The 27,219-nt window shown below is 36.7% G+C and overlaps 1 protein-coding gene across 3 annotated transcripts; it reads right to left on the bottom strand.

Moving 5' to 3' along the window:
- Positions 1-52: 52 nt before the first annotated feature.
- On the bottom strand, positions 53-27,219 carry LOC122631750 (fez family zinc finger protein erm-like). Of its 3 annotated transcripts, none has more exons than XM_043817805.1 (2): positions 26,325-27,219; positions 53-3,112 (listed from the first exon to the last, which is right to left on the bottom strand). In XM_043817805.1, exon 2 carries the CDS (start codon positions 3,103-3,105, stop codon positions 1,891-1,893), a length of 1,215 nt encoding a protein of 404 aa, XP_043673740.1. In that variant the 5' UTR covers positions 3,106-3,112; positions 26,325-27,219; the 3' UTR covers positions 53-1,890. The 3 variants fall into 3 exon arrangements, with proteins under 3 accessions (XP_043673740.1, XP_043673741.1, XP_043673742.1); XM_043817806.1 differs by lacking the exon at positions 26,325-27,219 and adding an exon at positions 4,652-5,982; XM_043817807.1 differs by lacking the exon at positions 26,325-27,219 and adding an exon at positions 3,191-4,411.

The raw sequence follows: 27,219 nt of genomic DNA, 5'->3' as shown, positions 1-27,219 counted from the left end.
GTTGGAATTTTGTTCTCTAGGATTATCAGGAAGTGAATTTTCAGGACGTGTGTCGATATCATTAAAATTTATTGCATTGGATAGATTCATATTTACAACAGGGAACACATACATATGCATTTTCATCTACATTCTATCGATTATCTACATATATTACTTCTTTTTTGGTTTTAAATTTCTTTCTTCTTCTTCTTCTTCTTCTTCTTCTTCTTCTTCTTTTTCTTCTTCTTCTTCTTTCTCATCATCATCATACTTGATAAATCTGCGATATTTATCTAATTCGTAAGGTATAAACGCGTACATCCATTCACTTTCGTGATCTTCTTTGCTAATTTCGACGCAATCTTGATGATCAAATTAATAGAAAACAGAGATAAGGGGGGGGGGGAAGAAAAACCAATTAGACGAAGTATACTTATTTGATCTTGAATAGAACATTTTTTTGCTGTTATATGTATATATGTATGTATGTATATATACGTAATATCGGAAGACGTAAATAAAAATGCATAAATAGGAGAATTAGGTACACGATCTCGTCGTAATCATAATAATACTCTCTCGTCTTGATTCTATTGCAAAGCCATTGTAATCGTGTAATCACAGTGGCCGTAACGATCGCGACGTAATTCTACGTAATGATTACAACGATCGATATAATAAAGGACCAACATTTCATTTGCTATCTACGATCGACTTAAAACTACTATCACACCGATTTATACAGTTCTCTAAATGATAAATACCTATGTGCGATCAATGGGTTAAGTTGTTCCATATGCTCATTGAAACTTTATTTACTTTGTTTAATCCTCTCTTGAGATCCATACGAATTAATTAATCGTTTCAAACGACTCTTTAAAATCGTCTCACCGACGATACCTACGTTTTAATTACAAATTCCATACTTATGATCACTTTCACGTCTCTCTCTCTCTCTCTCTCTCTCTCTCTCTCTCTCTCTCTCTCTCACTCACTCACTTATTCACTCACATACGTACATCTAACGCATACCATACCATGTATTTACTTTGCACATATAAATATTTACAAGTATTTACACGTATGAGTAATCATCGATAAGAAGCGTACCGATCGAATCGATCATTCATTGATTTGCTCGATATATCAGTACGAACGCACGTAATGCTCGATCTTTGCCTGTTGTATATAGAAAAAGTCCATACACCTTTGATTAATCGTTTACGTACGCAACACTGATCTCTTTCTCAGCAATGTTTCTCTAATCTTGAATAAACTCGAATGATGATATCATCATGTGCAACGTTAGGTGAACAATATGTGAAATGTTATTCACCAAGCAAAAACGATGAGAGGATAATTTTCGAGGGTTAACGCTCGGTCGAAATCCGTCACTAACGATAAACGTTTTGGATTTCTTTTCTCGCGGGAATTACAAAGATGTGTTAGCCGAAACAGGTGTAGCCGTTCCCATTGGACTCCTGAACTTGAGTAGGTTCAACAGAGTGTGTATGATACGTTGGGGACATAATTCGTCTTTGATAAGAATTTCGGGAGCAATAGACATCCTTCGGTAATCAGGATTTCGATGACATTTCATTCCGTAAGTCTTCGATGAATTCGAAAAAACGGGAAAACATTTTTTTTTCTTTTTTTTGTTCCTTTTTTCTTTTTTTTCTTTTTGAATGATCTTAATGAAATATTATTATCAGAACGAAATATATTAGAACAAATATCGTCGAAGAAAGCTTTATGTTTGGTTATTTCAATCAGAGTCACACGTTGCTGTCGTTCAATTCGTTTTCACTTCGAAGGTTGGGCCAATTGAGCGATGTCTCCGGCGTAACAGGGAGGAGCCAACATCAATGGGCATTGAGTTTTCCTCGGATAAGGAATGTTTTCACTATGTCACAACATCTTAGTGAGATAACTGGTCGAATTTGGAGGTGGTAGAAGGAATGGACTGACGAAGGGACGTCCATCGGGTGGCTGATGCATCGACGCGTATCCTGGTTGTTGATTATGACTTTGACTCGAAGTACCAAGTCCAGCAAGTACGGGTAAACCAGTATCGTGAAGTTTCCTCATGTGTTTCTTCAAATCGAAATTCCTGCAAAAGCCCTTGCCACATATCTTACATGAGAAAGGTTTTTTATCATTATGCGTATGCATATGAAAAGTAAGATTATAGATCTGATGGAACGCCTTGTTGCATACGGTACATTTATATGCCTTCTCATCGCTATGCGTCAACTTGTGATTCTTGTAATTTCCTTTCTGATGGAATCCTTTGCCGCAGAACTCGCATATAAACGGCTTGTAATTAGCGTGTATACGGGTATGAGTATTCAACGTGGAACTCCTGTTAAACGCTTTACCGCACGTCTGACACTTGTGCGGTTTTTCAGCGGTATGTATGATCTTGTGCCTGCAAAGAGTACTCGCTTGACGAAATCCTTTACCGCATATCTTGCATACGAATGGCCGAGCTCCTGTGTGTACAGGCATGTGCCGGGTAAGATTGTAATGCGCATTGAAAACTTTACCACACTCGGAACATGTGAAAGTCTTTTGCTTGTTCGTACCGTTTAGCTCGTTCCGCGGTGCCGGACTTTTCTTTCCACGTTGACTTTCTGGCGAGATCGTCATCAGACTTAGTCTCGAGGAAATAGAAGTGTCTTGAACAGAACTGGGTGGTGGCGAGGTTTGTGGAACGCTCGGAGTTGTCGCTGGTGAACCTGGAAAGGCCCTTAACAATGGACTCGGATGATAGTAGAGAAGGGGATAAAGATTTTGATGCCTCAACGTTGGCACGTATTTCTTGAAGGCCGATTCTAGATGGGCCGAATAACGCTGAGTAAGCGCCGGGATATGTGAGGCTTGATGAAGTATACCAGGTGGAGTTGTTGTAGGTGTCGCCGTCGTTGTCGATGGCGGCGGTACGACCGCTGCTTGGACCGTTTGAGCTACGTTCGCTTGCTCGGTCAGACGTTTGTCCGGTTCCATGATCTTCGCTATGGAGAAGGTCAAATTCCGAGAGGGTGGTGGCGAGCTCACCTTCTCCGGTGGCAGACTGGTCGGTGTCTCCGTCGCCATTGTGTTGCCCGTCGAGAATGGTTGCATGATATGTCTGGAACGTAAAAAACGACCCATTAGATTCTACTTCGAAGAATTTCAAAGTGACGATCATAACAATATTCGAAATTACAATCGGAAGGCACGTTTCGTGAAGCTAATTCAACTAGTGTTTCTCGAGCGAGGACGTACTGAAGTGTGCCAGGCATTGGACCGTCGAGTAAATAGGAGAGAGGGGGGGGGAGAGAAAGAGAGGAGAGAGAAGAGAGAGAGAAAAGAGAGAGAGAGAGAGAGACGGGAATAGCGAAATCACGACGATCAATTAGATGACTTCGAGGATCGTCGTTTATTATTCGTGCGATTTACCCTATGCAGCCAGCACGGACCCGTTCGTGAAAGCACATGCGCGCGCGAGCTCTCGTACACGTACAGACGCATTACCAGCATAGCCCACATGTCGGCGAATCCGAGTGAAACATGTGGTACCGCTATTATATCCACTCAATTGGCCCTCGTGTTGACATAAAAAAAGAACGCTCCGCATTGAACGATGGGGGCTGGCAAACGTCGAGCAGCTTCGCGTCACAAAGGAATCCTCGCGTACGTTGTTTCGCACTCTACGTTGCCTTTACGTAGCTCGTGATAGACATTACCTCTAACTGCTTCTTCTCTTTTCCTCTCTACGAATTCCTTTTCGTAATTTACCTTTTCTCGAGATGCTCGTCACGATTCGTTCCTATTATACTCCTCCTTTCTCTTTTTCTTTTTTTTTTTTCAAGAAATTACAGTTAAACTATTTATTCGTAGACCCATATATGAAGCTGTATAAATGCACAGTTAAACGAGCCATTAAGTATGAGAATCGTTAGAGAGGATAAAAGGTGGGGGATGAATAGCAAGGCTGAATGAGACGCGAAATGGTCAGCACAGTTGAAGAGCAAGCTTTCCGGGAGCAAGGTTTGCACATCGAAAAGTAGAAATGTTTGCTCCCTCGGATGACGAGTTACTTTTGGACTTGGAATGACGGCTAGAATTGGTTCGGGTTCTTGCCGTTGGTTTCCATGAAATAGTCGCTGCTTCGCATCACTGTTGTGACGACTGTTGAATCTTCAATACGAAATTTATGATATACGAGAGCGAGGGTTGTCAAGCGTGTAAGAGAGCATGTTGAAAAGTATACCGGAGACTTGTTCCTTCAACTATTGACTCTCTCGTTTCTTTTTCATCGAGCTGTTGTCGTACCACGATATAAATTTAAATAATAAAGATGATAGTAAGTAAACACGTGATAAATACATACATGGTATATATGAATGATTTAATCGATCAAATGATTTCAAAATTGTAAGATCAAACTGTTAAAAAGGGAAACAAATCGAATAACATTCTTCAACATCGTTGTTGATTTTCGATGAAAGATTAGATGACGATATCTAATACGATAAAGTAACAAAGTCCGAACTAATTTGGAAACGCTTGAAATCTCGCCATCTTCGCTTTGACGCGACTTTCGAGAAAGCAGGAAACTGGTGTCAGGGTGGAATGCGACGGGTATGACCCTCCGTCAAGCCCCGCCCATTTGCCGGGTACCTACCTTCGATTGTCCCTGGAAGCAAAGGCAGCCCTAATAACCGTGGGGGTCGATAAGTGGAAAAGCGAGGCCGTTGTGAGAGAGGAGAGAGATTTGAGGAGGGAAAACGACTACCTCGCACCCCCGAAACGCCCCTATGACCTATAGTCAAAGAGAGAAAAAGAGAGAGAGAGAGAGAGAGAGAGAGAGAGAGAGAGAGGGAACACAGCATTGGCCGCCATGGAACGGCGAACCACCACTGTCCAAAATTTACCACCGACAAAGGCCACGATTATTCCACACTCCATCCCCTTTTTTGCAACGGATAAAAGTTCGACACATGTCTCCTTTTTTTTCTTCCCCTTCCTCCATCCTCGAGAAAACTTTTTTCGAGAATATTCTTCTGATTCAATATTTTTCAATAGTTACCAAAAATATTTCTAATTCGTAGATGAACAAGATTTATAAACATACATCTTTCCCGTCTATCATCTATTTCTATTATACTTCTATTATATTTCTACTCTGTCTTTTTTAATGTCTCTTTTAATCGCTCTCTCTTTTGTTCACTTTTTTTTTCTTTCGAAAATATAGACACTTCTGTACTTACATTATAACATTTTCCTGTCTTTACGTTTGAATATTTATTTGCTGGAATACTATATGTTCTTTCTTTGAAAATCTTCTCGTTGTTATTTAAATCAAGAATTATGTGTATATTATCTTTTCCACCGGTTTCAATAAAATTTCTGTATAAACTTTTAACATGTTCGTCTGGCTGTAAGCTACCCTCTATAGGTATAGTTATTCGGTTTCCGTCTGTGGTCGTTGTCCTCTTCTTTTCGTGAGAGAGAAAGAAATAGTGAAAGAGCGAGAAAGAGAGGAAGAGAGAAGAGCAAAAAGCACAGGGCAATGCCGCACAAGGTTGGCAGTGGTGGGGTAAAACGATAGACGATTGGCTAACGTAGGTATCGGTCGCGCGAACGCGCGAGGAGGAGTGGATAGGAGAGGAGAGTGAGGGGGGAGTTGTAGCTACAAGAGACATGGTGGGGGCTGGCATTGTTACAGTGCTTAACGAACGGCCAACGTAATCAGTATCGCTCCCCGTTCTCGCGGTACGCAGCCACCCAGCAATTCTACCAATTTATTTCAATCTCAGCGAAAGCATGGCCGACGCTCGAGCAGGGACCATTTTGTTTTCTTAATTCGAGCCGATTCGATCGTGCGATCCACGCGACCGACTTTATCCGTTTTCCAAACTAAACATTTTTAAGTATTTCTTTTGTATTTATTCTAGTCTTTTAATTGAACTATCTGTCTATTTATAGTTGAACTATTATCATATTTTTAATAATATGTTCGGAAATAATTACAACGATTTGTAATATTTTATAAAAAATGTAAATATCTATAGGAATTTGGATCTGTTATTATTCTTATATTGAATTATTCTTAGTTATGGATAGATATATTCGAAAATAATTTGTATATACCGTAATATTTGATATGAAATTCACCTATGGAAAATGTGATCCTCGTAATTCTGCTTGATTTAATCGTTCTTAAAACGAATTAAAAATTTATTTGAGATATATCGCAAATAGGATGATAAAAAACGATATTAAGTAGGCATCTCTATTAAAAAAAAAAAATAAATAAATGAAACCAAATACGAAATGTCTATTTTAGCGTATATTTTATGATTGGCATTAAATGTACAAAGTTTACCGAGATTTGGTTACAAATCACCGTGTTAAGAATCAAATCAATTTCAATAGATTATTAAGGAAAATTGGAGCGGATAGCTTGGAACTTAAAGAAAATCGAAGGAGCTCGAAGGAACTTGAAATGGCTTTGCAAATTTACTCGTCGCGTTGCCGACTCGCTAATTACCTTTCCCCGTTCCTTATCCTCGCCCAATACTCCATTCTCTTAGTCCATTTATTTCCGATCGGAATCGAGAATAATTGAAAGCACGGAAAGAGAGAGAATGAGAGAAAGATAGATAGATAGATAGATAGATAGATAGATAGATAGATAGAGAGAGAGAGAGAGAGAGAGAGAGAGAGAGAGAGAGAGAGAGAGAGAGAGAGAGAGAGAGAGAGAGAGAGAGTTTAGACCGTAAATGAAACCTTATTGAAATCTTTACCAGCAACGTGTTAGCACAAATTCGTTTGCACAATAATCGATTGTGTGATCCTAACGATGCTAAAGAAACGAATTTCGATGTTTCGAACATTTAAAGAGAAACTGTAATTTGTCTTTAGAAAAATTTAATTAAAAATCAAAAAGTCCATGTACGCTATGTGGGAAATATAACTACATTTATAAATTACTGACGACGAACTATTCGACACAGATATGACAAACAGAAGTACCTATTACTTTTTCGAAATTTTGAAAGGAGAAAGCGAAGAGGGATAGTTGGTTAGAGGATTTGCGTGTACAGGGTGCATCAATCACGGTTTCCTCTTACGTGTGTATCTCGGCATGCGTTCGGACGCCTATCGCTCTTCTCCCTTAAGTGGCGATAAGGAAAATAAGCCACATCAGAGAATAGTACCTTCGTAGGTTGTTTAACTTTTTCGTGCCGTCTACGATCGGCCTTTCCGAAACTCTAAAATTCGACATTTGTAAGTAGGTAGTTGTACGTAAGTAGATATTAGTATTAATTCAAATTATACACGAAACTTCAAAAATTTCTTTCCAGCCAACATCTTTAGGAATTCAAACGTTGACACTCGTAAAATATCTAAGTAAAATATTTTCCTTTTTCTTTTTCTAAGCTATCATTTAAGATTCGAGTTTTTCATTTTGCTTTTCTTATCTTTCACAGTCGATTTCTAAAGATATAAGTACACGTCGATCACAGCCAATCCAAAAGAGACGTTCAGGATGGCCGACATTGTCCTCGTTTCTTGATCGGCCCTATTAGCCTTGCCCTCGCCATTGTTCCATCTCCGACAATCGGTCTTTCGTGATATGTCGTGTGAATGCTTGACATATAATTAGCATTTGGGGTAAGAAAAGCCTCGACTGAGGATGACGGGAGACACAATACACAGCCCCATTTGCTTTTCCTAGGTCCCGTAACTCGACCATGTCGCATTTACCCTCGTTCTGTTTCCTCCGATCAACGAATACTTGGACGATGATGCGTTAAGCCAATTCTAGATTATCATTTAGTCGGAATTAATGATCGAAGAAAAATCCTTTTAAACTTCATTTAAAATCTCATTACGACGACGACAATCGATAACATTAACTCATTAAAATTGTTATATTATTAATTTTTAACTTTTAAATCATCGATAAAATTTTATTCTAAAATAGACGATGTAAATCAAAGAGTGAAGTCAATAAAGTATAATAAATTAAGCTGTCCTAACTATCACAATATTATTTGTAATCATTGTAAAAACAAATTTTCATTATTTTCATCTAATATTAAAATAATGAAAAAAGACTTTGAACTTGATTAATAGCATCAATATAGTTTTGATAAAATAATTGCTTTTAAATGATATCGAGTAAACACGAAATATTTAAGTTGAGATCCAAGAAAGAGCAAAATTGAAGAATCTGAGAAATCGTCGTAACAGCAGCTCGACTAACAACGAGCATGGGTTTGCAAAATGGCAACGAGTCCTGCTGAGCTCGATATATCTCGAATTCACGTATTACTGAGCAGAGTTAGCGGGAGGTTCACAGCTGCGCAGTCCGCGGGGGGTTCCTCCATGCCTCTCTTGCTAGTTTTAACCCCGGTACCGTGCCACCTTGAGCTCTCTCGTTATCACCGCTTCTTTCCTTTCCTTTCTCCTCTTTAACACGAGCCACCCTTGAGTTTTACTAGCACGTCGTTCTCGATAAAAAAAGCATGTCCTACGAGCTAAGTCCTGTTTAGTATCATTCGACGAAAAAAATTCGAGTTTATCGTGATACTACAGACGTTTTACAGGTCATTTCGCACTGGACGATAATTTAATTCGTTTTTATTTACAAATACTTTTTTTTATTGTCTTCTTTTAAGAGTAATATTTAATTGTTTGTAAATTGATGTCTTTATTTATAATACCTTTTTCTATTTTTATCTTTTATACAAGTTTTTAATAAAATTTCCGTATTCAATATTAAACGTCGAATAACCAACAAATTTATTAACTTTCTATACCTAACCCAATTTTTTGTCATATCCCATACCTAATATGAAAATTTTATTAGTATAATCCCACTATATATCAAGTATAAATCATATTGAAAGATTATAAAAAGAAAAAAAAGAAATAACAATTAAATTTGTTAGAACAAAATAAAATAAAATTGAAATAATATACATATATCTGAAAATAGGTAAATGTATAAATCTATATCGACTAACGAAAAGATATTTTCTTGAAAAATTTGAGACCGTTCTCATTCGAGAACAGAATCCGTATTCACTACTTAAGAACAACGAGGGTTGACGACGGCCGACAATTTTTTTTAATTCTTCAGTGACATACCCCAAACCTTGTCGAAAGGTAGGCAGGACGCGTGTGCCTTTTACCATACGTGTGTCCAGAAACAGCGGGCGTCTCTGCGTGCCGTCTGCAAGCGTTCATTTCGCATTTTTGGCATATATAGTTCGCGTATAGACACAAAGAGCTACGGGTAACTCGAGATCGTTTGCCCTTCGCCAAACATAATAACGATCGCCAACGACGCGAGATCGTTTTATATATATATATATATATATATATATATATATATATATATGGCTTAGTAAAATAATGAGTGGGATAAGTCAGAAAAACAATCATAGCCGCTATTGTCACTTCATGGACCATTCAGTTTTTATTCTGCTGCATTTGAGCTTTTGGAGCGAGGAAAAAAGCTTATGGGAATCGTTTCTACGTACGTAGGTACGAAATTGAATTAGAAATTAAGAAGAGTGCAGTTAAATTTTTGTAATATTCATATTTATATTAATCGATTAAACAAACTACTTTTTTGTATAAAAATCGACACTTGTTTTACATCTAACGATCTGACGAGTTCTTCTATCTTTGATTTTCTTACTCGAATGATCTTCTGTTTCTTAATATATAAATTGGATAGATAGAATGAGAATAAATATTTTAAACGTTTTTCGTACAAAAATCAAACGTTTCTCTTATGTCTAACGATCTAACGAGTTTTTTCCTTGGTCCTCTTGATATATGGACCGAGTCTAAGAGCAAGAATATACATTTAAAAAATATTTCCTTCCTTGACTTTTATGTTTGAGCGATCTTCTTAATGGATGAACCGAATCATTAAAACAATGATGTATATTTCAAAGATTTTTTGGTATAAAAATCAATATTTATTGTAGACCCAACATTACTTTTTTCTCAATCTTCTTTCTCGAACGATCGTTTCTTTCTTGATATATGAAACGGATCGAAAAAAAAAAACAAGAATAGTTAGGCTTAGATTCGTAACGTCCGGTTTTAATCGGCAAGCAGGCCGTTGGCACGAATCTATTTTCTTGATCGTCCCCACCCATCGTGATAGACAATGAGCATAACAAACGGGGTAGATTTCTCCCTTTCTTGGGGTGTAGAAAAAAGAAGACGTGGAGAACACCCTCGCCTTGAATTTGGCCGGTGTGGCGGGCGTGCGCGTCAACACGCTTCCGCCTAGGTTCCATTCACTCCTTGATCTCGATTCGAGCAGCGAAAGAAAGAAGAATAGCTTGAAAACTCGATACCGGCTTGCTGCACGGACAATGAGCTTGGCCTCGCCTTGAGAAGGGTGGCGCGAGCAAGCGGAAGTCTCGCGTGCCATTTGCTTCTCCTTGTACGTTTACGTACGGCATACTTATCCGTGTCCTCAGAAATCATCGCGAGATGAATGGGGGAACCGACTCGAGTGGCGCGTGCCCTGGCATGCCCAGACGATCGGATTCAAGGATATCGAATCGCTGTAAACGATCGGATCGAAAAAAAAAGCTGAAGGAGAAGAAAGGAGACCAGCTGACGAAGACCGAATTTTTTTTTTAATTTTTCTTTAAATTTCATTCGTCTGACATAAATTCGTTATTGTAAAATTGAATCCAATGAATTCCAAGATCCATGGATATATGATTCTTATAGATCAGGATTCTTCAAACATTTTTCATTCGCGATATTTTTTTCCGTTCATGGGGTATATACTCGAAAAAATGGTTACGCAACCGCGAGTAAGTAGATATGTATGTATATAAAATAGATAAACAAATCAACATCTTGGATTTATTATATTTTATTTTGAATTAATTTTTAATTTAGTTACGCGTTCCACCACTTTTTACTGTTGTCAAATTTTTCACGATTCCCCATATGGATCGCGATAAATTAAGTAGCTTTGATATATGTAAATCATACATTTTCCATATTGCAGTATAAATATACGTGTTATGAATACGTATGAATGATACGTGTTATGATACGTTTATGAATTCGAGCTGAAACTCTTTACATACATGTGGTAAATCCGACACATTTCTATTATATATAAAATTTATAAAGGATATGTACGTCAAGTTAAACAAATTCTATTGGTAGCAAGATACGTAACACATACACTCTGACAAAATACTAGTAAAAATAAATATATAAATATATGTGCTATATCTGGGACTCGAGAGATTAAGCTAGATGGAAATTAACTGGACAGGATCTGTGTGTATGTGTATTTGTGTGTATGTGTACATTCTCAGTAGTTTATATACCAATAAAGTTATTGCATTGCGACATGAAGTAGCAATTTTAATACAGTCGAATAGACACATATCATTGTATATAACCCTTTCGAACGATGCAACTTTATCTTTGAGATATATTTCCGTGTCATAAAAAACAACGAAGATACTTATTTATGAAGTAATCAAATTAGATTCGATATCTATATACCTTGTTTCAGGAACACAAGTCACAATTTTTGCATCGTGATTTATAAATCAATTTTATATTGGTATCCACTACACGTTGTTTGAGATCAAGTGATAAAATTCGTCTCGTGTCTTGAAACGATTACAAAGAAACGACGACTGAGATGTATTAGTCGAAAATGATATACGAGATAGTCGCATGTAAATCACGTCACAGCTATTGGTTTCTTATCAGATATCAGTTATGTGCTCGATTTAGGGTACGTGCAGTCTATTACATCCGTGATCCATTGATAAGCACGTCAAATCCGCCAACAACATATTTCTCGGCAAACGAGCTATGCCATTCCAAGAAAGATAGAAAGAGAAAGAGAGAGAGCAAGAGAACAAGCAACCCCTTGCGAGGGTAAAACGCTTTGAATCGATCACGAACACCTTTCGATGATCGAAGTAACTTCGACGGAAGTAACGTAGATTCATTACCTTCGACCTTTCCTAAGAAAATCAAAATTGAAAGAGAAATATACTTTTATTCCGAAGAATAATTCGATCTCTGATATAAACGTTAGGAAAAGAAGTTTTAAGGAAAGTAAAAGCGTACTTCTTAAATTAAAGGAGACATTGATCACCGCGAGGGCGACACTCAAAAGTTGGTCGGTACGTCTTGCCCGTCACTTAATCTTTCTGTCCCTTTTCTAAAATAAGTGGGTATCCGCTCCAGCAGCATTCCGTTGAGGCAACGCGTTGGAAAGAACTGGTCCGACGACTGCCATCTGCCACCCCCAATCCCTCGAGGCTTTCTGCGGATCTTGGTATAGAGAGATAGAGAGAAAGAGAGAAGTAAAGAAGTAGAGAATGGGAGAGAGAGAGAGAGAGAGAAATAGAGAATAAGGGGGAAAGAAAGAGAGAGATAGACAGAGAGAGAGAGAGAGAGAGAGAAACAGAGAGAGACAGAGAACTCTCGCGAGTGGTTGGGACGTCTGAATGCCCTTAACCATCTCCTGGTTACCCCCGTGAAACTTTCTCGTTCTCCGTATTCTCTCTTCCTTTCTTACTACCTCTCTCTTTCTCTCTTTCTATCTGGAACCGTCTTTATTCCAACGCAGACCGTCATACGGCGCTTTTCATCGAAGATTAAATAGGATATTACGCATTAAATGTCGCAACTTGCCCCCGTGGTTCCAACCCCCTTTTCGTCTTTAGCAACGTTCACCTTTAGCGTGCTGGGATGACGACCCCAGTCGTGAGCGAATGATGATTTCTCGAAGAGATTTATAGAGGCGTAAAATCCAACTTGATTCTTTCTTGGTTTCTTTTCTAACTTATAGGTACTTTCGTTCTCCTTCGTTATTCCATAGAAAGTTATTTCTTCCCGAATAATTTGTATTCTTGTACGACTTAAATTTTTTCTTCTTTCATTGTTTCTCTCTTCCTTTTTTTTTCTTTACATTATCAATAGTCGTTGTTTATAATCTCATTTGGAATATCTCAAGGACAGAGATAATTTGATAAGTTTGTTATAAAATTATTTTATAAGTTCATAATGAACTTATATCTTAAAGTTTAGATGACTCTTAAAAATATTAGAAAAATATCTCATATATGAGATACGAGAGAAAGATAAAAGAGAAAAGTATTTATTTATCAGATGCGTTAATCATTCCTTTTTTCCCATACTTCACTGAAGTCCTTCGAAATTTTGGAATCATCTAGATAGTCGAGAGCAAGAGAGTAAAAGGGACAGCTGGCAAAGCGTTCACGTTGAATTCCATTTGAATAATTCCATCGGCAGAGCGCGTGCCAAAGCGTTCGGTGAATCTTCTCTTGGAGCGAAGCAGCCGATTGGTCCATCTTCGTGAGCAGACACGTGGCCGGAAGTCGGTGTACCTTCCAAGCGTTTCCGCTCGCCGATGAATAATACCGTCTACTCCTCCCACCGTGAAGCTCGCCTTTAGCGATCGACCTTTTGTTCGTTCTTGCTCTTTCTCTCTTCTTTTAACCGTCTACGAATAAAACTTGTATGCATATGTGTGTGTGTATGCGTGTGTGACATAGGAACGGTCACGTTTTTGAAAGGTCAAAAAACGAGGTAGATTAAAAAAAAACAGAAAAGAAAAGAAATACTCGATCAACAGAATTCGATGAGTTTGCGAATTTGAGCGTCTTCCTATAAGTAAGAGTACGACTTTCGTAGTAGGTACGATGTTTTCTTTGTGGTTCAAATTGAATTCGCTGAACTCTAGAATGGGAATCTGAAGAGAAATCGGTGACTATCAAAAGATAGAGATAGAGAAAGAAAGAGAGAGAGAGAGAGAGAGAGAGAGAAAGAAAGAGAGAGGAAAGAGAGAGATTGATCGTGTAATCAAAGTGACCACTCGACAATTTATGTGATAAACGTGACGAGGGATCGAAGAAGGAGAGAGAATAGTGGTTGTTGAGGTGATGCTGGTAGAGGTGAAAAGTTTATTTAAGACCAAATCATCCTTCCTCGATTAAGGTAAGAGAGTGCGTGTGGCGTGAGAATTCGACGACGACGACGACGACGAGGACGACGAGGACGACGTCAACGACGTCGATAGAGAAGTAACGGAGGGTTGGGCGTCGTAGAAGGCCGGGCGATGGTACGTGTTATTGCTTGTATTGTGGTAGAACCCCTCGATCCAACGGTGTAAGGGTGGCTTTTACTTGACAAACTCTCCCCGGAGAATTCGACCTTCTCGCGGCCCTTAAACGGAACGAAGGAGTCGCTTTCTCGCACAGCAATAGAAAGAGGAAGGAAGAGGAAGGGTGGGGACTGCCTCGCGTGAAAACTACTTGTTGGCCAATACGCTTGCCAAAATCGTCGTATTATATCCGAAAACACTCAATAACCGTTTTACTTTTATTTCCAGTTAACGAAGAAAAAGATATCATGATATCGATAGATATTCAATGTCTTTAACAAGTACTATAAATTCAATCGTTCGATCCTAATTAAAAATTTTTCATCATAATTCATTATAATATACTTAATATTATAATATTCCTATAACGTTATAATATTAAGGTTACGTAGAAGACTAACTCTAAGAAAATCTTGATAACTTTTCCCTTTTGTTCATACCCCTTTTCTTGTCTTTTTTTTAATTTTTCGTATATATACCTATATCTGTTAAGAATGCGACAGAAGGGTGGACGGCATCATAAATATTTTTTCCAGCACTCGTTTTCCGCTTCGCGCCTTTGCGCGTAGGTACCTCGTAAAAACCGAAATTTCCCTTCTGGCTGATTCCATGCTCGCACAGGAATTACCCCTCGAGTCGTTCCGTCTTGTCGCCTAATTGCGGACGTTCACGCATGTTGCGTTACGAGCACGCATACGCGCACGTACGCACGCACACAGACATATGTATATACGATGAGGACGGCCACCGGAGTTTGTAGCTATATCGCCTTATATCAATCTTCCTAAGTGAGCAATGCATATGCTTGCGCTTCACGCTGGAAAGTTTCTCTGCCTTGCGAGTTTTTAAGAACAAAGGTAAAGAGGGTGGCGGGGGTGTAGCTCTATGGTGTATTGCCACTGGGCAGTATTCTTTTTTATGCATATATATGCATATATATGCACACGGCGCGAGCACCGGCCGGATATAACCACCTGCCTGTCTCGTGAATGCGAGCTCGCGCGCGCACATTCACGATCACGTTCACCTTTAAGAACGGCCTTTTAAAATCCAACGGGGGAGTACCTGGCAAATTTATTGCCCGAAGGTGCCACAACGGGCGTTTATGATGCCGGTGCGAGTTAACGATACTAATTAGACGCTAACAAAACAGGAACGGACTTTATTTATAATCTCTTCTTATCTTTTATTTTCCTTTTCTTTTTTTTTTATTCATTTATTTATTTTTCTTTCTAATAAAATTATTCCATCTATTTTGTTTATAGATGTAGAAAAAAGAAAAAAGAAGAAGGAAAAAAATAAAAAGCGTTAAGACGTATCGAGACGATCACTCTCGATCTTAAAGACTATATTATTAACGATCTCGTCTAGTCGCTTGATTTTCTTCCGCGAGGATATCGAGCACTAGTTAATGCCTGTCATTTTTGGCTCTTCGTTGTTAAAGGAGATACGCGGCAAAGCAAATAAGGTGGGAGAACGCAAGGAGCATTATCCGAGTTTTGAATAAGCACTCGGTTCTTGAGCAACCAATCTTATCTGATGGCGAGAGCTGATTGATATCGTCGTAGAGCTTCGAAGGGTGGTTCGAGCCTCTCGTCCGCCATATAAACCACCCCCATTGGCTTTATGAAACGCACGGGTAAGATAGACCCAGAGAAAAAGAGAGAGAGAAAGAGAGAGAGGGTGGAACCGAACGTTTAATGCCTTCGAGGTAGATACACATTTAATCATAATCTAATATTTAAAAGGTAATTTCACGGGCTGTTTACTCCGCGTAATCCAGCTCCTCCCCCACCCTCGGTACACGTACGCTTTTCTTCCCCTTCCGTGCGTTCGTATTCGTTCGAGCACTGCGAACTATGGGAATCGCATTTTCATGAATAGAATCACTTCCTGCCGCAATGTGTCCGCCATCGCCATCGTCTCTATTCGCTTATCCAACCGTGCGAACTTTCTACCACCTAACTAATTCTCTTTACCTCGAAAACGTTTAAACGTTTAAACGTTCATTCGTTCGTTCGTTCGTTCGTCCGTTCGTTCATTCGTTCGATCGGTCAAGGAAATTTGTTTGGGGTTTTGTTTTTTATGGGATTGAAGGGAGTATTCTGGGAGTTGTTAAAATTGAAGGGTTCTCATCATTTCGGTACCGGGAAGAACCAGCTAGCTAATTGTCAGTATCTAATAGAGAGGGAGAGAGAAAGAAAGAGAGACAGTGTTCAAACGTCCACGTGGCGTGCTAATGAAAAAGCTAATATATTCGTTTAGCCCTCGTAAACAAGAGCGAGCGTCGTTATTATCGCGGCGAGAGGTCATTGCGATTAATCGCTCTCGCCGTTGATTCATTCCGCTTAATTTATACGTAAATTATACCCAGTCGCCCTTTCGGTGCTGCTCACAGTGAATAAGCATGAACTTCCGGTCTACCGTGCACCTCTGCTTACGTTTCTCTCTGTGTTACATTTATAACTCCTGGCGAGCTTCGGTTAGAAGCATACTTTTCCCTATCTCGCGACTCGCACGACAGGACCCAGGAGAGATCTTCGTTGATCGATAACGAAATAAAAGGGAGAAAGAAAAGTCAGACAGGAGATCGATCGTTCTTTCATCGAACGGGATCTACAGTTGATAATTCGAAGAAAAAAAGAAAGACAACAAATCGAGAGCTCATTGGTATCAAGCTAAACAGCGATAAGATATAAGTATACGAGATTCGTATAATTAGTTTCTTGCAAATACCGCGATAATAATATAATATATATCTAGTAAGTAACTATGTATGTAAGCATTTATAAAGCGAAATTTGCGTGTCAACGAACGAACACCTCTATATGTATGTACTTATGTATGCGTATTTGTATATGTATAACATAACTCACGTATGTAGATCGATAACATTCGTATAATTAATGATTGTGTGTCTAGTCTCGGCTTCATAATGTTAAACATAAACGCTACAACGAGATTAAAACAAAAACAAATTCCGTTCTTCTTGCGTTAAGAAGCAACGCGAAGAGGATGACGAACACGCAAGATACGTCACGGAAAGAAGGAACGTCCAGTCCTTTTCCGATCGTAGTCTATCTGACGAGAGATTAAAATGGCAAATCGACGACGCGTTCCTTCTTTTTTCTTTTCTCATTTATACATCTACTTATCTATGTATATATCTATGGATGTATATAGAAAAGAGTTCCTCATATGTAGGCACACGGTGAAGTGGTAGGTTAATTAAAATAATCGAGATAACACGAATAAGCATCGAGTAATTAGCGGTCTCGTGGCGAGCGAGATAACACGATCTTCGAATCGGCCCCGAGGACTTTCCGACCGTGAAAAGAATTTCACGCTGTAATTATCGTACCTATGTCTTGAATTGTATACGTTATTCGTTTCTTCTTTTTTTTCTTTTCTTTAGTTTTCTTGTTTTCTTTACTTTTCTTTACTCTTTTTCTTCTTTACTTTTCTTTGTTTTATCCGAAATAATACTAAATAGTACTGTATATAATAATCATTTTTGTTGAGGGAGATAATTATATATTTATTTTTATCATTAAATTCTCGTCTTATTAAAGATGATACTTAATGTACATGCCGGAAAAATAATCATTTTTATTAGAATAATTAATTTCCCGTAAAAGGTCATTGAAAATTTTATGTTGAACTTTAAGGATTATACCAAACATCATTGTAGATAAAACGGTTTTAATGTATGTTAAGTTGGCTTTCCTCCGCGCTTATTAGTCACGGCATGCTTGAGCCACATGCAACGTCGAAATGGCCATCGTGTAATACGTCATAATTTCCATAGCGTGACTGAACACTCCTACAACGCCCCGAATCCGATTTCTTGTTGGCACCTATACGTAGAAATATATATATATATATGCGTTTGTGTGCACGTGCGTATGTACATATGCGTGTATACGTGTACGTGTATAAATAAGCGCGCGCGCACGCGTACGCGTGTGTGTATGTGTCTGTATATTTTTCGTTTCTTTAACGGAAATAGTTTGTATAAACGCAAGCACTCGACAGGAAAAGATCGAGGATCATAAACGGAGAAATAAATTATCGGAGTACCCAGTAGGAACGCTTGACCAGGAACGATGCGCGTTCACCTGCCCGAAACCCGCATATTTTTCCAATAAAAGTGGATTCATGAATTAGGTGTACCTTATTTAATTCAAGACCGTTCGATATATTTCATTCAATTAACGATTCCTGTTTTTATTTGTAGCTATATTATTCGTACGATACGATTCAATTAGTTATTAAATTCTCTTCGTCATGAAACTTATCTTCTTTCTATATTTCTCACTATTTCAAAATTAATTCAAATAAGATAAGTGAGATGAATGAATAATTCTAGAGAATATTATATTGTGACTACGTGTCTGCAAATAAAACGATTTAATAATTTACACTATATCTATGGAATAGTATGTTAATAATTCATACTCTATAATGTGAATGATAAACTCATACATTGATCAATTATTCCATAGACACACTTCAATTCGTTTAATCATTTTATTCGTAAAAACAAACAAGAGTTTCAAAAATTACTTTGATTCTTTTCCTTTATCGACATAATATCTTCATATAAATTGTAACAAAATAGAAAAAGTCCTTCGAATAATAATAATAATAATAATAATAATAATAATAATAATAATAATAATAATAATAATAATAATAATAATAATAATAATAATAATAGTAATAATAACAATCGAATTATAAAGACGATCGAGAACGTTGATAAATAATTGATAACAATGTGACATTTGTGAAGCGATCGAAGTGACTTGTTCATAGAATGATCCTCGTGGAATCGAGTCTTTATTGACCGGTCAAATCGAGGATAATTAATTTTATATGCGATGGGCGTGTTACGTAGCGTATCGCCGAGGGCCCGATAAAACCGCGTTGACCCTCTGCTACGAGAGCATGCGAACCATTTTGTAATAATACGCAAACGTACGGCGCGAAATCGGATTAAGTCCACTTCAACGATGTTTTCGGTACTGCCTCCCTCAAAATATGCCTACTACGAGATACGAGGTTATTCAGGTAATAATTCATACAATTTTGAAGGACCTTACATGGATTTATTGATCGTTCAAAAATCCGAGATATTTGAGCTTTGAAAGGAAATATTTAGATATAAAAATCAAATATATATCGAATACTAAGAAAAAGAAAAATCATTATATAATATACAATATATAATATATAATATATTATATTATATAATATATAATATATAATTATATAAAATATAATAACACATAATTATTAAATACAATTTCGATGATATTTACGTATATATATATCGATTGAGCGAAGAGAGATAAAGTATTGAAAATAAAATAACCGTCATAAAATATCCGACATAAAAAATAATAAAAGTAAAAACAAATATCATTAAAGAATGTAATAAACTTATGTATAGTTAATAATATAATTATAATTAATACAATTTTGAAGAACTTTAAAATGGATGTGTCGATCGGTCCAAGAAAGAGTCCGATACTTTATCTAAGATAAACTATTGAGAATAAAATACGTGTGGATACTAGAAAGAAAAGAAAAAAGAAAAATCATTATACTATTGTAGATCTCGTAAATTGATAAACGTATCTTATTCGAAAACGATGAGTAGATATCTATATACCCGAAAGGCATCGTTGATGTGCCAGCTTAAAAGAATTATTCGATGCTAATCGTCAGCGAGTAGGAAAGCTAATTTTTTAAAGAGCACAGCGAAAAAGGGGGTGCGAACAGACGAAGCAACCCACTCACACCCTCCTTTTCTTTTTCCCTCTCCCTCTCTCTCTCTCTCTCTCTCTCTCTCTCTCTCTTCCTCTCTTTCTCGGTCTTTCTTTCTCAACTTGGTCGTACACGCAAACGAAGAGAGGAGCCTCACAAGCGACTCGTATTTCTCGCCCTCCAACAAGATACCAACCACCTTCGACCCCATCCTCGCTTCGACGAGCTTCTACACGCTCGCATACACGCGCTTTCTCGTTTGAACCGGCAGCCACCCCCGCCATCGTTCGGTCGAGCCGGTGCAAACGTCGTAACGCCGCAAGTGCTATCTGGCTAACAATCGCTGATCCTAGCCGACGACGGTTTATGGGGGAAGTTCAGGGAAGAAAGAACAGACAGAAAGGGTAGACTAAAAGTCACAAGGATAAAACCGTACGCAAAACTAAACGATATCTACTTTGTATACCTACGTATATCTTTATACATATTTGAGATTGCTAGGACATTATATCACTTTGATTTTATATTTTGAAAATCTTTCAAAATTTATCACGTAGATATTTTATCACTTAGAGTTTTTGCATAATTATTCTCATATTTATAATTTTGTAAATATTAGACAATGTGTGTGTGTGTGTGTGTGTGCGTGTGCGCGCGCGCGTGTGTGTGTGTAAATATATATATATACACACATATATATAATTTTCGGTGAGATGTCCTTGCAGGTGAGACAACTCGATCTTATATTTTGTAGATATAATCTGATTTTTAATGGCACAACTGTTATTTATTAACAAAACTCATAAACAATAGTCTTTACTTCTTTTCAATTAAAAAAATAAATACTCTCTCATAGGTAATATAGAAAGAAAATACTCTCAAAAATTTTCAGCTTGTTCTTTGAATAATTTACTAAAAATTTACCAAAAACAATAACGTCTTCTGTATGTGGTGCATTAATTATGTTTATAACTGCGAAGAAATATTGTTATAATGTTATTAAAAAAAACAAATTAGTCACTCATTATCACTTCCAGTTTTCTCGAAAATAGTTAAACGATCGTAAAATTATACGTTTTTACGTTCTTACGATGTAAATTTGACTGCTTAGGAAGATGTTGGGTTTTTATTTTTTATGTTAATCATTCTTTATGACAAAAATCTATTATGCACTTTCTTAAATTAAAAACAATCGGAATAACGTGTGCCTCATGTAACTGAAAAAAATATAAAAAATAAAATAGAATTCGTTTCAACCAAAACCAAAATCTGTATCAACTAGTTGTTCTTAAGCAATTAATAAAAAGAGTCAAAAAAAAGACGCTAGTAAAACGCAACCTAGATAATGCTAAATAAAATTAATCCCATCTCCAAGTACGCGCTGGGCGTAATTCAACGAATTAGAAACGTTTCAAACGACAAAAGTAATAAAACGTGCTAAAAATTTATGCAAACCCAAACGTAAACATCTTCTGTACATAAGGTACATCTTCAAATTTTCTAAACTAAAAGAGTCTAAAGAAAGTATTCAGGAAAAAGGAAACACTCTGGCGCGTCGGGCGTATGAAGCAGCACAACTGTACGTCGAAATGACGACTGGATTCAATGTTTGAAATGTCATATAGGATGTAAGATAAGAGATTTCACAAAGGATGTTCAATGTCTTTATTTTTTGATCTCAGTAATTTTATGCGAGCAAAAGAAATAATTTTCCTTTTTGTTATATTCAAAATATTATTCGAAAATATGTCCACAATTTTGTTTTACACTTAACCATGAGATATCTCACCCGGGCAGTTCGAATAAAATGTCCTTTTATAGGAATCATTTTTTTCTTTTTTAAAAAAATCTATAATTATTTTTTAGTTTCATTTTAATTGTAATATACATATATGTAATTACAATTTTTTCATGTATCCATCTTTACAAATATAATTTCTATCTTTGTATACCAATTAAATTGACAATTTACTGAAGCTTTAAAAAAAAGTGGGCCATCACTTCCCGAATTATCCTATATACACACACACGCGCGTATACACAATAATATATATATATATATATATATATATATATATATATATACACACACACACACACATATATATTATATATAGTGTGTGTATATATATAATATATAATATATACATATATATACATACACATATAGGTATATATATATAAATGTATATGTAGGTATATATATGTATGCCGACCACAAAACTATCCTGGAAATTATACTTCTTCAAACGTCCTTTTTCCATTTTATTTTACGGTCCAATCGACCACGATAAAAAAGTGAGGAAGAGAGAGATAGAAAGAGAAGAAATGGGCCGCGGGTCATGAACGAACATATCGACGATCACGATGCAACGTTCGATTCGAGGATAGTGCATGGTATCCTCAAATATTAGCGGAGGATCGCGGGCTTCCCTTTGAACGAAAATCCCCGAAACTTCAATAGCGAATAATCGGAGACAGCTGGCTCGATGCGAAATCAAGTAGCGTAATAATACCTGGGTCTCCGACATTCAAACAGATAGAGGAAGAGAAGAAAGAGAGAGGAGAGAGAAAGAGAGAGAGAGAGAAAGAGAGAGACAGAGGGAGAGAGAGAGAGAGAGAGAGAGAGAGAGAGAGAGAGAATGATGAGGAAGAAGAAAATGAGGGTGGTACTGTTCGCTTCGAAAAATCTTTTCTTTTCATAAAGACATCGCAACGTATATATCGTACATACATACAATGTGAAAGATCTAAAATATACATTTGGATCTTAATATTCATTTGGAATAACTTTTATGAGAAAAATTCATATGAACAAAATTTAAGAGAAGAAAAAATTTCTAAAGAGAATTTTTGAATATCTAGCAACATGTAAAATAATAATTTTTCACATTTGATATAAAACGTAGAATTTCAAAGTCATTGGAAATTTATGTGTTAAGTATCTCAACTTTATATAAATATTAATATTGTATTATAAAAACTATAATTCTTGGAAAAGAAAGAAAGAAAGAAAGAGAAAAAGAGAGAAAGAGAAGTTATTATCTCATACTTCAATAACACATTTTTATTCCAGTTTTTAACAAGAGACGAATCCAATGCGTGGCGTAAAATATCGTATTTTTTTCCATTTCCTCTTTTTCTTTGTTTTTTGTCTTTTTTTCCTTTTACATATAAACCTCGTAAGATCGGAATAAAATTAAGATGATTCATATCATCGCCATTTGACAATTTTGCGATCATTAGTAGTAACGAGTTTACTATAAAGGGAAGCTATAGATATTATTTATATCAAAAAAGCAATTCGTTCGATATAACGTACCAATAAAATTTAGGTTTAAGTTTGACTTTTAAAAATAAGAAATAACTTTTTCCTACAACCGGCTGCGTAAGCCAATAAACCGATATCTCGTTTTTCGTAATGCACGGCCATATCTCTGAACGAAGAGTCGAGAGCCGTCGGCAATTAACGTCCCAGTTCTTTCTCGACTGTTCCCTCTTTCGCTTCTTCTCTTAACGTTGACGCCTTACAAATAAAAGATACAACCTGAGCGATAACGCATGGTAATCGCGTGACTCCTTCAGAAAATTAACGCGCGCTCGTCAGCCGGCGCGTAGATTCGTCAGGTGCCCTCGTAACGTTCTCTGACAAATTTGACGCCTCCTCGTTACCCGTCGCGAACGTCCGCTGCGATATCTTTTTCCTGTCATTCTCGAATATTTATACTCCTCCCCCCCTCTCTGTCTCTCTCTCTCTCTCTTTCTCCCTCTCTCTTTCTTGATTATAAATCGATGTACTCGTCGAACTTAATCTCAAAACTCGAACGAACTACGAAAGATTCTTCTCCATATTTTCGATTATCCATAGATACCTACAGATATAAAAAAATATTGTTTGTCCAGAATTGTCCGGAAAATGTTTTTGATATATTTCCGAGTCGTTAATGAGATCAAAAATATTAAAAAGTAAATGACAGAATATGAAAATAGGAAACATTCATAAAGACTCGATTAAATGTCTTGTTTCGATATAATGCATTTATAATGCATTAAACTGCACGTTTTTAATTTGACGTACATATGTACATGTAGATACCGACATGGTTTCCATGCATACACATTTACATAATTATTTATACTTAATACGTACATATGTACATACGTAGTTGTATATACAAGCGAAGATGCGATACGAACGTTCCGGACAACTCATTTATTATTATAGATTACTTATTCTATTTATCTATTATAATCAAGTATATATCTAAGTGTCTACGTAATGTTAATTACTTGATTTTCTCTCCCCTCTTTTAAAATCATTCAGAATGAACATAGTTTTAAGAAGATGTAACAACATTTTTCTTCGAGTGTTATATCTATCCATCGTAGTGAGACAACGAATAAAGAACAGTATCGTTCGGTTCGTTCGAGGGAGCATCGTCGGTGAACGAGGCCTTATTGGGATATTAATCGTCGTACCAGGCGAACGCCCTGTCCCCGAGTGTTTGCACGAGCTTTCAAGAGGCTGCAACACCCAAGTCGTCTTGCAACTAAGGCCTCCTACCAACCCCTTCCTCTCCTCCTCTTCTTCCTCCCTCCTTCTCTTCCTCCTCCTTTGAAACGCAACGAAACACTACAAGAGAACCCCTTCTTCGAGCCGTTCCCTCTCCGCGCCCCTTTTTTTCTTTTTTTTCGAGCAGGCAACACTCGAAAGGCCTACTACCCTGAGCTTAGTGTACTGCTTGACAATGACAACTACAACGACTATGACGAATATACCGAATACTACTCGGATACTTTCCGACGTACTCGACGAAGACCATTCTTCGAATATGCATATATATACATACATATATATATATATATATATATATATATATATTATACACGCAGTTGTTGTTCTATGTACATATATATATGTATATGTAATACATAAAAAATGTATCGGTGTGAAGGTAGCTTAAAACTTGCTAGGCGTATACTCGATGAATCCTTCAAAATAATGGTTCGTCGATGGGCATCGTGTTTATAAAACATCGCCAAGCCGAACTAATTGTTCGCTAATTTCCAGTGCCACTACAGAACCGCCGTTCCATTAATGATCCTCCAAGCACCGTTCCAAGTATACCTACATACATATGTTGAGCATTTCTCCTAGAGAGAGAAAGAGAGAGAGAAAGAGAGAAAGAGAGCAACAAGGATGGAAGTTTCTTTCTTTTTTAAACGTTTCCTTTTCATCCTTTTTTCTTTTTTTTCGGTTTTCTTATGTTTATATTATATTAATATACAGTTTTTTTAAGAAAAAAAAGAAAAACGTAGGTATATATAACGTTCTGTTCATTATTTATATTAACCAATAAAATGTAATTATGTTTGATATATATATTTCTATTATTTATAATGAACTTAATGCACCCGTTAGTATTACTCTTAATGGTAATAACTATACTTTTAGTTAAAGGGAAAAAGATGTATTAACGAATAGTTCCTTGGCAATTCTTTTAAAAGTCTATTCATTTTATTGGCGAGGAATTAAGAACTCTTTGGGCCATTCGACTTTACCAAACGCGTCGGGTGATTTAATCCCTTTTCTCGATTTACGGATAAAAGGAAAGGCTCCGTTATCCCTGTTATATCCAATTAAGAAATCTGGCTAATTTTGCTAAGCTGATGATCTCATAATTCTCACTTAATTCTTCTTACGGTACCTTTGTGTCTGAAGATTCGTAATGGTTAACCTTCTTATTTAGCTATTGGCTTATGGCCGTCGATTCTTTAGAGAAAAATCACCATTCTCTTTTGACGTGTACGTACAATAAGAAAAATTACAAAAGTATAATATGAAGAAATTATTCTTAATATTGTACAAATTTGATTACTATTTCAATTTAAAAAACCAGCTTGATAAGTATATATTAATATACCTAGTGATGTCATAAAGAAACGATGGAACGATTTTTTCCAAATTTATTTGTAATCATCTGTATAATAATCATGAAAATATGTATGATATTTTTATATAGATACCAATTTCGCTAATTTCGCTAATTTCGCTAATTAGTAGAACCCGTAACGTAAGTAGAACGTAGGTAAGTAGAACGTAAATAGAAACAAAAAGTCATAAAAGTTTGTTCAGTTTACATACGTAAATCTCATAAACAGATACGCATCCTCGTAGATTAATTTGGATTAGTCATTTTCTAATAAAAAGATAAATATCTAATATCTTCCTTAACAAGTTTTATTGAGACCCATTTCAATGAAACTTTTATTTGAATGAAAAAAGAAAAAAGAAAAAGAAAAGAAATAAAAAAGACAAACGAAGAAACCAAACAAAAGTAAAAATAAGATACCAATCGTAGGTACTTACAAGATCAAAGAAGAACCGGTGAAAATCCGACGAATTTCGAGCGCACAACGCCGTGATCACAACACCATTCCTCTTTCCCCTAACGTCGGACACTTTCATCAATCCAAAAATCGCCTTAGAACGGATTTCTCGATTCTGGCGAAGAGTTGTAGTTGACGATCCCAGAAAGGTAAAAAGGAAGTATCTTCTCGTTGAAGAAAGACGCGAACCTTTTGGAAATGGAAGGTAGGCCTATTTCGAAGAGTTAATAAAATAATTGCACGTACTTCACGACATCCTCGGAATGGGATCAGCACGAGCGTTTGAACGTTCGATCCCGCACGATATTTTTGAAACCTTTTCGATCTTTCATCGCCGATTATTCACTTTCTATTAAATAATGCAAAGGTCTCTTGTATCTCTATCTCTTTCTCTCTTTCTCTCTCTCTCTCTCTCTCTTTCTTTTTCTCTCTCTTTCTTTCTCTCTCTTTCTCCCCAGTTTTCTCTTTCTCACAATTTCACTAAAGATTTTGTTACGAACTCGTCCTCTTCTTGATGATAAAAAAAATAAAAATACTACTACTACTACTAATAATAATAATAATAATAATAATAATAATAATAACAACAACAATAATAATAATAAAATAATAATAATAACAACAATAATAATAATAATCGACGATTGTCAAGCTTCCACAAACAGTTCCATGTGAAAATTCAATCTTCTTTTCACCGATTATAGGTACTCGAAGAAATAATTTCGATACTCTTTCTCCCCTTCAATAATCTAAAAGCCGAACGCGGTTGATATCCGTGATACAGATAAAGATTGTCGGTGATCGCCGGTTAGAAGGACGACGAGTAAGTAAGTACGTGTATGTGCGGTCGCCGCTGCCGAGAACTCTCGGACGAG

Source organism: Vespula pensylvanica, chromosome 9, assembly GCF_014466175.1.
Source record: "Vespula pensylvanica isolate Volc-1 chromosome 9, ASM1446617v1, whole genome shotgun sequence".
In the NCBI taxonomy this organism is placed as follows: domain Eukaryota; kingdom Metazoa; phylum Arthropoda; class Insecta; order Hymenoptera; family Vespidae; genus Vespula; species Vespula pensylvanica.
The sequence above is the reverse complement of the archived record's forward strand: the minus strand, read 5'-3'. Positions and strand labels throughout refer to the sequence as shown.